Genomic DNA, 14581 nt, shown 5'->3' with positions numbered 1-14581 from the left:
GAGTTAGTGTGTAATTCTTAATGTTTCACGTGATGGTTTACAGCACACATCATAGAAGAAACTGTAGTCAAAACAAGTTTATTTAACCAAGTCGACTGCAGAACACGAGCAACATGCATCACAATTGTTTTATTAGTGTTGGACTAAAGCAACATGGATGCAGACGGACTGGGGGGAGAGGACAGGTATTCTCACTGGTAGAATCTGAGGGGTAGGAAAACGGGCCACAGGATGATTGATGTACAAATAAATAAAAGACAGAATAGTGGCAAAAGACTCATGAATGTATAAAGACTGCAACTACCTACTACAGTGAAATCAAGAATCATAAATACAGTAAATGTATAAAGTTTGCAACTACCTACTATACTGAAATCAAATGCATTTAAGAAAAGGGCTGTAATAATTTCCCTGTTAGTTGAGGTTAATTTCGGCTTTAAACGCTTTGTCAGTTTAATTGTGTGTGTGTGTGTGCTCGCTGTAGGCTGTGTGCCATTATGATCTAGACAATCACCTACACAGTGTAGGACGCTGACTTGCAATGCTGCATTATAGTTCCTTTTAGGTTGAAAGAGTACATCATGAGTGTAATATGTTCAATGGGAGTGTGAATAGTGCTCTATGCAGGGAGTTTCCTTTCTCCATGCTTGTTAGTATATCTCTCTACTTTCTGGCGTTAGAGGTAATGGGCGAGGTCATTCCACCCTTTCTGCCTTCCCTTGCAGAGGTTTCTGTCATACGTAGGTCCTCACTCTCATAATGCACTAGCTTATACTATCCACACGGTTCTTGCCAGAGTCTTAAAGTGTATGTCAGGTCAGTTTTGTAGAACATGTCATCAAAGTGTTGTTCTACCACGTCTGGACAATGTTCTACAGCAGCGGTTCCCAACCTTTTCCCCCAGGGCCCCACTTTTCTCATTTGAAAAATGTAACTTTGTTTAATTTCAGGGACCTAGGATTTTAGGTAGGCTATTTAATGATTATAATAATAAAGCATAAGGAAAATAAAGTCTTGAACCGATTTCCCACAATGTTATTCCACTACCAAATATGTTTTATTAAAATGCATATCAACCTCAATTTAATTATACATATTATATTTTACAGAATGTGAATAGATCAATAGAGAGCGACAGAGTCACATTGTATAAGATTACTTCCCAAGCAAAGTCCAATTTCTTTGACTCCTTGACTTTAGGTTGTAGCTCAGATTCTGAATGTCATGGAGACAAACCAAAGATATTCCTATATTCGCATCTCCCTCGGGCATTTTACCGTTTGTTTCTAGCCTAAAGCTTCACAGATGGATGCGTTGTTTTAGATAGGTATAAACAATAAAAAAATATATAACCCTCAAGTCAAGGAAGATCCTGCCCCCCCCCCCCCCCCCTCCCCCAAAGAAATGTTGGCGCATCCTAGGTTGGGAACCCTGGTTCTAGAGTGTCTGGTCCACAGGAGGTTGGTGGCACCTTAACTGGGGAAGACGGGCTCGTGGTAATGGCAGGAGCGGAATTAGTGGAATAGTATCAAACACATGCCATTCCATTTACTTTGTTCCAGCCGTTATTATGAGCCGTCCTCCCCTCAGCAGCCTCCACTTGTCTGGTCGTTGTAGTAGTGTTCCAGAATGTCTGGGTAGTGTTGTGTTCTAGAGTGTCTGGGTACTGTTGTGTTCTAGAGTGTCTGGACAGTGTTGTGTCTTGGTAGTGTTCTGGAGTGTCTGGGTTGTGTTCTAGAGTGTCTGGACAGTGTTGTGGTCTGGGTAGTGTTCTGGAGTGTCTGGGCTGTGTCCTAGAGTGTCTGCACAGGTGTAAGGTTCTTGCGTGTCTGCTCAGTATTCTGGGTTCTGCATAGACAGACTGGGTTCACTCTCGGCAGGTGTGGATCATCACTGTGTTCTTGCACTGCTGGCAGCGGACCGAGCAGCACCAGGAGAACTTACAGGAGCAGCGCTGCACCACCTCGGCCCGGCCTGCCCGGTACCCTGGCCCACAACACACCAGCTCACAGCCATCTGGGGCCAGCCGGGAGGTGCCTGGGAGGGGAGGATGTAGACGAGGTAGAGGAAAGGAAATAAGGATGTGAACATACAAAACAGCCTGATCACCTAATAAAACGTAAATGCTTTATCCCAGTGCTGCTGATGTGACTGAATCTCACCGTTACAGCGTCGGCCGGCTGTCCCGGGGATCCCATTGTCGGGGTCGAGACGGCAGAAGTCTGGAGAGACAGCGAGGTACACCAGGTCCCTGGCGGCAGGAGGTTTGACCTGGGGGTCCCGGGGCAGCAGGGCTGTCCTGGAGCCGATACGGGACAGACGCACCTGGGTGAGTGGGGGTATTTGTTGAATGTTAGAGATTTTGAAAAGACTGGAAGCAGTAAAAAACACTAATTTCCAATGGTTTGTCACCTATTAAATGAATAATGAAGATGATATCCCAAATATATGGCTGTACCTCTGTGGCTCCATCAAAGCGTTCCTTCAGCACGGCGCCGACGCGCCGAAATGGGGGCATGACTTTCCAGCAGGTCCTCAGCTCACAGGATCCCGAGACACCATGACACTTACACTCCACCTGCATGTTATGGAGGATAGCCTGGGGATGGAGGAATGTAAAAGAACAATCAGGAAGTCAAAGGAAACAAGGAAAAAAAGATGATAGAAGTGAAGATTGAAGATGTCATCAGAGTGCCCCACCGCCACCAACCTTCCGTCCAGCCTCGTTGTTATGGACATTCATGAGGGGTCGCCCTGCCGACATCCCCTTGGCACGCTCCGTCTCATCCACGAAGGTCTGGGAGAAGGCCACACCATATGACAGGTTATCACTGCACCCAGACCACTGGAAACCTGCAGGACAGACAGAAAGATGTTGACAGCATCTGCACATTTTCCAATTATGTATTTCAAGACAATAGAGACAAAGTTTAACTGACAGACAGAAAGAGAGACAGACCTATAGACTGATGTCTAGACACAAGCGTAGAGAGAGGATCAGAGGTCCACACCGCAGACTCACCCTCGGGACTGACCCCTCTGACCTTCCTGTCGCAGCCACACCGCTCTAGCTCCCCCCGGCTGCAGCCTCGCGTCACTGCAACTGCCACCGCCGCCGAGGACAGGGCGTGCACAAAGGCTGCCTCACGGGTGCCTGGTTTATAGAAGAGTTCAAGAGAGCAATTGAGTCATTTACCATGTCATCACATGTCCTTCTGATTTCAGCCATGTGGAATCAACGGTTACCAGCATGTTAATGACTGTGGTACAACCAGATTTCCAGTGGTAACTAGAGAGGCCCTGCTGTCCTCACCTTGGCTCATGACTCTACCGAACACGTTGACTCCACGTGGGGTGGTGGAGCAGTTCCAACGGCGATTACGAAACTGGTGCTGGCACTGATCCGACCAACAGCCAAGCCAATGGGACCAAGGGTTCGGGGTTCATATAGACAGGCAGATAGACATTTTACATAGGTGCTGAGGAGAGTGAACTTTGGTCAAACTGGTGCTGGCACTGATCCGACCAACAGCCAAGCCAATGGGACCATGGGTTCGGGGTTGATATACAGTGCCTTGCGAAAGTATTCGGCCCCCTTGAACTTTGCGACCTTTTGCCACATTTCAGGCTTCAAACATAAAGATATAAAACTGTATTTTTTTGTGAAGAATCAACAACAAGTGGGACACAATCATGAAGTGGAACGACATTTATTGGATATTTCAAACCTTTTTAACAAATCAAAAACTAAAAAATTGGGCGTGCAAAATTATTCAGCCCCTTTACTTTCAGTGCAGCAAACTCTCTCCAGAAGTTCAGTGAGGATCTCTGAATGATCCAATGTTGACCTAAATGACTAATGATGATAAATACAATCCACCTGTGTGTAATCAAGTCTCCGTATAAATGCACCTGCACTGTGATAGTCTCAGAGGTCCGTTAAAAGCGCAGAGAGCATCATGAAGAACAAGGAACACACCAGGCAGGTCCGAGATACTGTTGTGAAGAAGTTTAAAGCCGGATTTGGATACAAAAAGATTTCCCAAGCTTTAAACATCCCAAGGAGCACTGTGCAAGCGATAATATTGAAATGGAAGGAGTATCAGACCACTGCAAATCTACCAAGGCCTAACCGTCCCTCTAAACTTTCAGCTCATACAAGGAGAAGACTGATCAGAGATGCAGCCAAGAGGCCCATGATCACTCTGGATGAACTGCAGAGATCTACAGCTGAGGTGGGAGACTCTGTCCATAGGACAACAATCAGTCGTATATTGCACAAATCTGGCCTTTATGGAAGAGTGGCAAGAAGAAAGCCATTTCTTAAAGATATCCATAAAAAGTGTCGTTTAAAGTTTGCCACAAGCCACCTGGGAGACACACCAAACATGTGGAAGAAGGTGCTCTGGTCAGATGAAACCAAAATTGAACTTTTTGGCAACAATGCAAAACGTTATGTTTGGCGTAAAAGCAACACAGCTGAACACACCATCCCCACTGTCAAACATGGTAGTGGCAGCATCATGGTTTGGGCCTGCTTTTCTTCAGCAGGGACAGGGAAGATGGTTAAAATTGATGGGAAGATGGATGGAGCCAAATACAAGACCATTCTGGAAGAAAACCTGATGGAGTCTGCAAAATACCTGAGACTGGGACGGAGATTTGTCTTCCAACAAGACAATGATCCAAAACATAAAGCAAAATCTACAATGGAATGGTTCAAAAATAAACATATCCAGGTGTTAGAATGGCCAAGTGGAATGGAAAGAACTGAAAACTGCTGAACTGAAACCCTGCTGTTCACAAATGCTCTCCATCCAACCTCACTGAGCTCGAGCTGTTTTGCAAGGAGGAATGGGAAAAAATGTCAGTCTCTCGATGTGCAAAACTGATAGAGACATACCCCAAGCGACTTACAGCTGTAATCGCAGCAAAAGGTGGCGCTACAAAGTATTAACTTAAGGGGGCTGAATAATTTCACGCCCAATTTTTCAGTTTTTGATTTGTTAAAAAAGTTTGAAATATCCAATAAATGTCGTTCCACTTCATGATTGTGTCCCACTTGTTGTTGATTCTTCACAAAAAAATACAGTTTTCTATCTTTATGTTTGAAGCCTGAAATGTGGCAAAAGGTCGCAAAGTTCAAGGGGGCCGAATACTTTCGCAAGGCACTGTAGACAGGCAGATAGACATTTTACATAGGTGCTGAGGAGAGTGAACTTTGGTCAAACTGGTGTAATAGTTTAATACTTTACTGAGTACAGATGAGGGGATGTTAATGATGCTGGTTAAAGAGGAAGAAGAAGATGATCATAATAATAATAAATACAAATGATGAGGATGATTGAGGAGGTTAATGATGACACTCCTCCACACTGATTGATATGGATATCGGTTGAAGAAGATGATTTTGGTGATGATGATGATGTTGAAGATGACTGTAACAACAGCGCTGATGATGATGTTGAAGATGACTGTAACAACAGCGCTGATGATGATGTTGAAGATGACTGTAACAACAGCGCTGATGATGCTGATTGAAGATGACTGTAACAACAGCGCTGATGATGATGTTGAAGATGACTGTAACAACAGCGCTGATGATGATGTTGAAGATGACTGTAACAACAGCGCTGATGATGATGTTGAAGATGACTGTAACAACAGCGCTGATGATGATGTTGAAGATGACTGTAACAACAGCGCTGATGATGATGTTGAAGATGACTGTAACAACAGCGCTGATGATGATGTTGAAGATGACTGTAACAACAGCGCTGATGATGCTGATTGAAGATGATCTTGAGAAAGTCAATGGTTGATCTTAAATAAACTCTTCCACATGGACTTCACTACTTTTGTAACACATCCGATGTCAGTTCTGCCCCAGGCTCATACCTCCTCTATGACCATCTCGGCTGCCTTGCGCACAGACTCCATGACCTCTCCCCGCGCCCTGCACACCCCCACCTGCCCCACGGACAGTCCCCTCAGCCGCCCACAGGGGGCAGCACCCGACACGGGCCGCGAGCGCGGCATCCTCGCCAGGGAGCTGAGGGAGAGAAAGAGAGGGAGAGGGGACGATGCAGGAGAGAGAGGGGAGGGGCAGAGGGGGAGATAGAGGAAGAGAAAATGGGGAGATGGGGATTGAGGGAGAGCGAGGGTGTAAATGGCAAGAAGGGGTGAGATTAAGGATAGAGGGAGAGGAAGAGAAGGGGCGAAAGAGCCAATGATGGGTGAAAGAGAAGAGAACACAGGGGACAGGGTTTCAGAGAGCGAAAGAGAAGGACAGAGAAAGACCAGCAGACAAAAGGGACAGAGAAGACACAGTGAAGGGAGGGAGGACAAGAGAAAGACCAGCAGACAAAAGGGACAGAGAAGACACAGTGAAGGGGGGGAGAGAGAGGACAAGAGAAAGACCAGTAGACAAAAGAGACAAAGAAGACACAGTGAAGGGAGGGAGAGAGAGGACAAGAGAAAGACCAGTAGACAAAAGGGACAGAGAAGACACAGTGAAGGGAGGGAGAGAGAGGACAAGAGAAAGACCAGTAGACAAAAGGGACAGAGAAGACACAGTGAAGGGAGAGAGGACAAGAGAAAGACCAGTAGACCAAAGGGACAGAGAAGACACAGTGAAGGGAGAGAGGACAAGAGAAAGAACAGTAGACAAAAGGGACAGAGAAGACACAGTGAAGGGAGGGATAAAGAGAGAGAGGACAAGAGAAAGACCAGTAGACCAAAGGGACAGAGAAGACAGTGAAGGGAGAGAGGACAAGAGAAAGACCAGTAGACCAAAGGGACAGAGAAGACACAGTGAAGGGAGGGAGAAAGAGAGAGAGGACAAGAGAAAGACCAGTAGACCAAAGGGACAGAGAAGACACAGTGAAGGGAGAGAGAGAGAGGACAAGAGAAAGAACAGTAGACAAAAGGGACAGAGAAGACACAGTGAAGGGAGGAAGAGAGAGGACAAGAGAAAGACCAGTAGACCAAAGGGACAGAGAAGACACAGTGAAGGGAGGGAGAGAGAGGACAAGAGAAAGACCAGTAGACCAAAGGGACAGAGAAGACAGTGAAGGGAGAGAGAGAGAGGACAAGAGAAAGAACAGTAGACAAAAGGGACAGAGAATACACAGTGAAGGGAGGGAGAAAGAGAGAGACCAGTAGACCAAAGGGACAGAGAAGACACAGTGAAGGGAGGGAGAAAGAGAGAGACCAGTAGACCAAAGGGACAGAGAAGACACAGTGAAGGGAGGGAGAAAGAGAGAGAGGACAAGAGAGAAAAGGTCAGCAAGGGTGAGACAAAGGGAGAAAGGGGAGCGACAGAAAGAGATTTAGAGGCACGTCACCATCTTTTAAAAGTTATAGCATGACAAACAAACTCTCTCTTTCTCTCCCTCCCAGAACGCCAGACTTACAGCCAGTTGGTTGCCATGGTCGGGTGGGTTGTCCATAGCAACAGCAGGAGGAGTTGTGCCGTGAGATTGACAGCGGAGACAGTTGGCATCAGACTGTCTGTCTGTCCGTCTCCGTGGGTCAGTGAGTGTCCTTGGGCAGCAGTCTGCCTTTTTCCACGGTTAAGCCTCGTTGTCCGTCAGTGTGTCAGTTAGTTCTATCTTTCTGGTTCCGAGCTTGGGGATGATCCCCTCATATCTGCAGATAGGAGAAGGTCGACCTGGTTAGTTAAGTAATGTGTTCTGTCGGAGAAGCTCATCTCTCCCTCTTACAACTTATTCACAACCATCAGGTCTGTGATCAAGACTGTAGATGAGGGTGCTATTTCATTTTCTTTGAAAAATGCTATGTATAATACATAACAAGTTCTCTGGATGAGTACAGCTTAGTAATAAACGTGGGTTCTTACCAGTTCATGTCCAGCACTGTCCAGTAGTTTTTCTCTTTGGAAATGTGTCTGACCAGATTGAAAATCAAATCCAATTTCTCAGTGAACGGTATCAATGTTATAGATGAACAATTTCCACCTCTGTGATAGCAGAAACATGCCTATAGGAAGGTATTGTCATGTAAAGTTACCCAGGTACACGTCTAAAACAACTACATTAGAAAATAAAAAAGGTCATATCCAAATAGTGTGGTTCTTGACCAAATAAAATTACTTTTTAGAATGATTTGGCAGATAGTGATCAAAATTGACACTTTTTGTTTGTCTGATTCCCCTCTATCTCTCTCTCTCTCTCTCTAGAAAATGTTTGAGAGAGAGAAAGAGACTAATATTATAACACAAAGAACAAAAGTGAGGGAAACTCAACATCCAAAAAAGCCCCTAAGATTTCGATAGGTAAATATGTAAAAAAGCATTTTTCCTCTCTGCTGTTTGTCCCTTGGTTGCTTCCCCTCTTAAGAAAACGAATGTGTGTCCAGTCCCGTAAAAGACCGAAACAAAGTGAGAATGGTGAGATGGCAGTGATGGGTTATAAAGGAGGGAGGGAGGTAGAAGAGATGTAGGGTGGCAGTCAGAGGGAGGGGACACTTTGTAATTGTTACACTGCAGTACATTAACACTGATGAATGGCATGGGTTCCATTGTGCATGTTAAGCACAAGACATAATATAATATGTGACCCTGGAGAGAGGGAGAGCTAAACAGAATTATGCTGAATGGTTCATTTAGAGCGTGCGTGTGTGTGTGTGTGTTTGTTTGTTTGTTTGTTTGTTTCACCAGTTTCCAAGAACATTAAAAGCACCTGTCAGAATATGTCTCTGTTCATTCAGGGGTCCTAGCTACAGGTTCTCACTGATGCTACATTGTGTGTTTGACTGAAACGTGCAGTGGTTACTGTGGCCTGTAAGAAATACCCAGCATAAGATGAAGGACCCTGGGACTAAACACCTCCCTCTGCAACTAGATCTTTGACTTCCTGACAGGCTGCCCCCAGGTGGTAATGGTAGGTAACAACACATCCACCACGCTGATCCTCAACACTGGGGCTCCTCAGGGGTGCGTGCTCAGTCCCCTCCTGTACTCCCTGTTCACTCATGACTGCACGGCCAGGCCCGACTCCAGCACCATGTTCATTAAGTTTGCTGATGACACAACAGTGGTAGGCCTGATCACCGACAACGATGAGACAGCCTATATGTAGGAGGTCAGAGACCTGATCGTGTGGAGCAAGGACAACAACCTCTCCCTCAACGTGATCAAGACAAAGGTTTGTGGACTACAGGAAAAGGAGGACCGAGCACGTCCCCATTGTCATTGACGGGGCTGTAGTGGAGCTGGTTGAGAGCTTCAACTTGGTGTCCACATCACCAACAAGCTAACACGGTACACAAAGAGAGTTGTGAAGAGGGCACGATAAAACCTATTCCCCTTCAGGAAACTGAAAAGATTTTACAGCTGCACCATCGAGAGCATCCTGACGGGTTGCATCACTACCTTGTTTTGCAACTGGTCGGCTTCCGACCGCAAGGCACTACAGACGGTAGTGTGTACGGCCCAGTACATCACCGGGGCCAAGCTTCCTGCCATCCAGGACCTCTATACCAAGTGATGTCAGAGGAAGACCCTAAAAATTGTCAAAGACTCCATCTACCCTAGTCATAGACTGTTCTCTCTGCTACCACAAGGCAAGCAGTACTGGAGCGCCAAGTCTAGGTCCAAGAGACTTATAAACAGCTTCTACTCCCATGCCATAAGACTCCTCAACAGCTAATCAAATGGCTACCCAGACTATTTGCATTGCCCCCCCCCCCCCCCCCCCCCGCATGCATAGCAACTTTAATAACTCTACCTACATGTTCAAAATGACCTCAATTACCTCGACACCGGTGCCCCCGCACATTGACACATTGACTCTGTACTGGTACCTGTATAGAGCCCCGCTATTGTTATTTACTGCTGCTCTTTAATTATTTGTTATTTTTATCTCGTACTTTTTGGGGGTATTTTCTTAAAACTGCATTGTTGGTTAAGGGCTTTAAGTAAGCATTTCACTGTAAGGTTCTACCTGTAGTATTCGGCGCATGTGACAAATAAAATGTGATTTGATATAGAGATGACTACACCCACCCCTCGTCCAGGAATTGCGACACTATGGTTTTTTGTGTATATATGTACGTGAGAAAGTGTCTTACCTAATGTTTAATCTTCCCAAACTTTGTTGCTCTTTTTACGAGTTCCCCACACCCCTCCTCTATCTCCCCCGTACTTGCCCTCTCCTTCGGTCTTTCGCTGCCTCTCTATATCGTCTTAGAAGAAGGGGTGACATTTAGACAAGGGGTATAAAACACACTGGCAACAAATATTGGAACTGAGGCAAATAAATCACGAAAGTGGAGGGGAGGGAGGGAGGGATGGAGTGAGGGATGAAGAGAAACTACTGGGGTGTTAAACTGAGGTGAAGGGGTAAAGGGAAAGTGGGCCGAAAGGAACATTCAGGGATGTAGGGTAGAAGGAAAGTCTGATATTAGAGTTCAAGGAGGGGGGTTGGTGCTCCCTTATGGTCCTGTACAGCACTCTCTCTGTGTGTGTGTGTGTGTGCGTGCGTGCGTGCGTGCTAATGGGGTATGTTCCGGCCCAGAGTTGGAACACCTGAGTTAACTAATTTATTACTTGTGTTAGATCTCCAATAGTTGATTTAGGTGTTTTAGTGCTAGGTATGAACAAAAACCTGCACACTTTGGCTGTCCAGGGATGGGATTGGTGACCTATGCCCATTTACTTATAGGCCTATTTAATTAGTGTAATAGTGCTGAACAATTTTTGGTTAACTCGTTGAAAGAGGTGTATGAGGCCCTTGTTGCCCTGCTGACCCCTGCCCTACGACCTCTAATGATATCACTATCTGATGGCATACCATAGTCTACCTGAACCCAGTGACACGAGGTCCTCTCCAAACAAACAAATAAATAACCTAATTCTAGGTTGGCTCCACCTCCTCAAACCTCTCTCTCTCTCCATTTGAACAGTCCCTCTCTCTGTTTCCCTCCCGCCTCCTACCTCCTCAAACCTCTCTCTCTCTCCGTTTGAACAGTCCCTCTCTCTGTTTCCCTCCCCCCTCCCCCCTCCCACCTCCCCAAACCTCTCTCTCTCTCTGTTTGAACAGTCCCTCTCTCTGTTCCCCTCCCCCCTCCCACCTCCCCAAACCTCTCTCTCTCTCTCCGTTTGAACAGTCCCTCTCTCTGTTTCCCTCCCCCTCCCCCCTCCCCCCTCCCACCTCCCCAAACCTCTCTCTCTCTCTCCGTTTGAACAGTCCCTCTCTCTGTTTCCCTCCTCCCCCCTTTTTTAAACTCTACTCCATGTCGTATTCCTCCTTTGTGTCCGTCCATTTCTCTCAGTGACGTCTTTTTCTGTATCCCCCAGCAATGCCATGGCGATGGGCTCGCCACTGTCACGTCCGGCGCCTCCGTTGTGCTCATCCCTCCGTCCCTTCACCCCTCTCTCGTAAATAACATCCCTCTTTTTGAACTGTCTTTCCTCCTGTTGGAGCCCTTTTTATCATACTAGATGGCCTCACTTACACTCTGATTGTCTATAGTCACGTTGCAGGTGTGAACTAGCTACCTCAACACCTGTGCCTATTTAGTAGTTTGTGTAACTTCTTAAGAGGTTTCCTAACATCCAGGTGGGTGGTGGTGGTGCAGTCAGAGGTGTTATGCACGGCGCACCTCAAAGGGCCAACTGTGGCCAAATTCAAAATCTTTGAATTAATTCTGTGTATAAAAAACTATATCTTGGATACTTTTATCTTACAAAGAAATACAACTGATGGGGCTTGAGTACACATTGGTGGTGGATATTGCCGTGAGTTCCAGTGCTTTGAGCATTGAAAAAGTGCTATATAAATTCAGCCCTATAGCATTATGATGTAGCTAGTATAACAGGTAGGGCTGCGCTGCCACTCCATCCAGATATCTGTACTGTATTGTTATCTCATAGTGTGCTGATTATTACTGGATGGCCAGCTGACCTCATTCCCCCATGGTCGCCCTTGGTAACCATCAACTCTATTGCAAAGCCTTCTCTTAGGTTATTATGGGATGGAAATTTGATCTCTCTCTCTCTCTCTCTCTCTCTCTATCTCCCTCCCTCCCTCCCTCCTGTTTTCTCAGCCTGAGTATGAACAAAGCAGTCATATCTGACTTAGACGTTACCATTTACTGTAAAGGCACACCCACCGGAAAGAGAGGTTTCTTCTGAAGCTAGCGTGTTTCTATGTATGAGAGGTGGTGAAGGGAGCTGAGAATATTATGGGATGGATGTGTTAGAGGGGTGAGCAGCAGATGTGTGGAGGTGGGGGCAGTGTGTGGGGCTCTGAATATTATGGGATTGATGCGTTATTAGGCAGTGTGTGTGTGTGTGGGGGGGTGGCGGTGGCTGTGAAAGGAAGGGAGGGGATTGTGAGCATTATGGGTTAGAGAGGTTGTCAGGCAGGGGCCTGAGACAGGGAAGCTAGGGGGAGTGTGTGGGTTGAGTGGGTATAGGGGGATAAGAGTGGAATGTGTGTGTGTGTGTGGGTTGAGCGGGTATAGGGGGATAAGAGTGGAATGTGTGTGTGCGTGCGTGTGCATGCGTGTGTTTGTGTGTAGGGTGCTGTGAATACTATGGGATTCAGGTGTTATGAAATGGAAGGGGGGGTGTATGGGTTTGGGGGGGTAACGGAGCATCCAATCGCAGACAACAGAAAATGGTCTGACATTGGGGCTTGGGGTCATGGCGAGGGGAAATGTTATGAGGTGTGCAGTCAGAAAGGCAGAGAGAGTAATGGCTCACTACACCTGGGCTGGACACACTGGCAGACAGGTGTAGAGAGACGTTGCGTTCCCTCCAGGTTTGGTGTGGCAACTCCTTTTGAACAATAACAGTCATACCTGGAAGACTTTACAGCTCAACAATAAAAACAATCTGAATTTCAATTGACCATTACCCCAGTAGAAACATAACTAATTAAACCCCACCCAGGCAGAGATCATTCTGGTGTAGGGCCTCTTGCATCCAGGGCACAGTCAGTGCACTTGACCTGTAGAGGGAGTAGGATCCCAAGCTATTTAGTACGGCACCAGAAGACATATCTACTGGACAGGTTCTACGTTTTTAAGGATCTGCCTGCATGCCTGCCTTGCTCACCCGCCCGCCCCTTTTTGTCAGGATTCCTGTGTGTGTCGTGGGTGTATTTAACCTTCAACAATTGAATTTTCTTCGTCTGTTTATTTCTTCTGGGGAAAAAAGCAGGATATAAACTTTACAGTGGTGCAAAAGCTTGGTTGATATGCCCATAATGTACTACTGATAAATCAATATCAGCGATACAGTAACAAAGTCACAAAATGAATGGTGTTTGGTTTCAGGAACACTGGGCTATGAAGAATTTACTTGCAGAGACCTGAAGGGGATGGTGAGAGAGGGAGGTAAGAAATTCACGCACACACGCACGCACACACACACACCAACATGATACCATTCTATTGTCTGCCATCTAGAAAATGCCACCCCATAAGGACAGAGTCCAACCATTCAGAGTGATGCATGACAGTCCATCCATGTAAACACAATGCATCCATCACACATATCCCAGATAACTTGAAACTTATCACTGATTCAGTCCTAACACATTAGGGTATAAATCAATCTATCAAATCTAATTGATAGAGCTCTTTTTTACATCTGCAGTTGTCACAAGGTGTTTTAAATGTTTCTGTCTACAGGGCTCCCGAGTGGCGCAGCGGTATAAGGCACTGCATCTCAGTGCTAGAGGTGTCACTACAGACCCTGGTTTGATTCCAGGCTGTATCACAACAGGCCATGATTGAGTGATGCATGACAGTCCACAGTCCATCCATGTAAACACAATGCATCCATCACACATATACCAGATGACTTGATTCTTATCACTGATTCAGTCCTAACACATTAGGGTATAAATCAATCGATCACTTTTTTACATCTGCAGTTGTCACAAGATGCCACAAGGTGCCACCACATAAGGGTTACTACAGACCCTGGTTCAATTCCAGGCTGTATCACAACAGGCCATGATTGGGAGTCCCATAGGGCTGCGCACAATTGCCCAGGGTCGCCCGGGTTAGGATATGGCTGGGTTAGGCCATCTTTGTAAATAAGAATTTGTTCTTAACTGGCTTGCCTATCATCTGTGCATAGTCACTTTAATAACTCTACCTTCATGTACATATTACCTCAACTAACCAGTGCCCCCGCACATTGTCGCTGTACCGGTACCCCCTGTATATAGTCTCGCTATTGTTATTTTACTGCTGCTCTTTAATTACTTGTTACTTTTATTTCTTATTCTTATCCGTATTTTTTTTAAACTGCAATGTTGGTTAGGGGCTCATAAGTAAGCATTTCATTCTAAGGTCTACACCTATCGTATTCGGCGCATGTGACTAATAAAATTTTATTTTATTTGATAGTTAAATAAATGTTAAATAAAATATAAAATAAAAACATGTCAATGCGGTCAGGTAGTGTGTTTGCAAACACGGCATCAAAATATTAACATTCCTGGTCATGCAATTTATTGACCATCTGTTGCCCAATTCAAGACTGAATGCATCTGTATATACTTTCGATCTGTGGTTTCCAACCTGTTTCAGCTACTGTAGC

At 45.8% G+C, this 14581-nt stretch overlaps 1 protein-coding gene across 1 annotated transcript; it reads right to left on the bottom strand.

The window, feature by feature from the left end:
* Positions 1-62: 62 nt before the first annotated feature.
* Positions 63-8423, bottom strand: LOC110509543 (protein Wnt-4). Its single transcript, XM_021590471.3, has 9 exons — positions 7862-8423; positions 7416-7650; positions 5899-6052; positions 3314-3398; positions 3023-3154; positions 2711-2853; positions 2459-2599; positions 2163-2325; positions 63-2037 (listed from the first exon to the last, which is right to left on the bottom strand). Exons 2-9 carry the CDS (start codon positions 7502-7504, stop codon positions 1868-1870), a joined length of 1077 nt encoding a protein of 358 aa, XP_021446146.1. The 5' UTR covers positions 7505-7650; positions 7862-8423; the 3' UTR covers positions 63-1867.
* Between the last annotated feature and the right edge of the window lie 6158 nt (positions 8424-14581).

This window comes from Oncorhynchus mykiss, chromosome 3, assembly GCF_057628025.1.
Source record: "Oncorhynchus mykiss isolate SJ-2025 chromosome 3, ASM5762802v1, whole genome shotgun sequence".
Taxonomy (NCBI): Eukaryota; Metazoa; Chordata; class Actinopteri; order Salmoniformes; family Salmonidae; genus Oncorhynchus; species Oncorhynchus mykiss.
Note: the sequence above shows the minus strand (reverse complement) of the source record. Positions and strands in the feature narration are given on the sequence as shown.

Excerpts from the sequence above, each read along its gene's own strand:
- LOC110509543 (XM_021590471.3), bottom strand. The coding sequence starts at position 7,504 with ATGCCAACTGTCTCCGCTGTCAATCTCACGGCACAACTCCTCCTGCTG. Across the intron at positions 3,155-3,313 it reads CGGTAGAGTCATGAGCCAAG|GCACCCGTGAGGCAGCCTTT; the intron begins GTGAGGACAGCA and ends TCTATAAACCAG. Across the intron at positions 2,326-2,458 it reads GCTTTGATGGAGCCACAGAG|GTGCGTCTGTCCCGTATCGG; the intron begins GTACAGCCATAT and ends CCACTCACCCAG.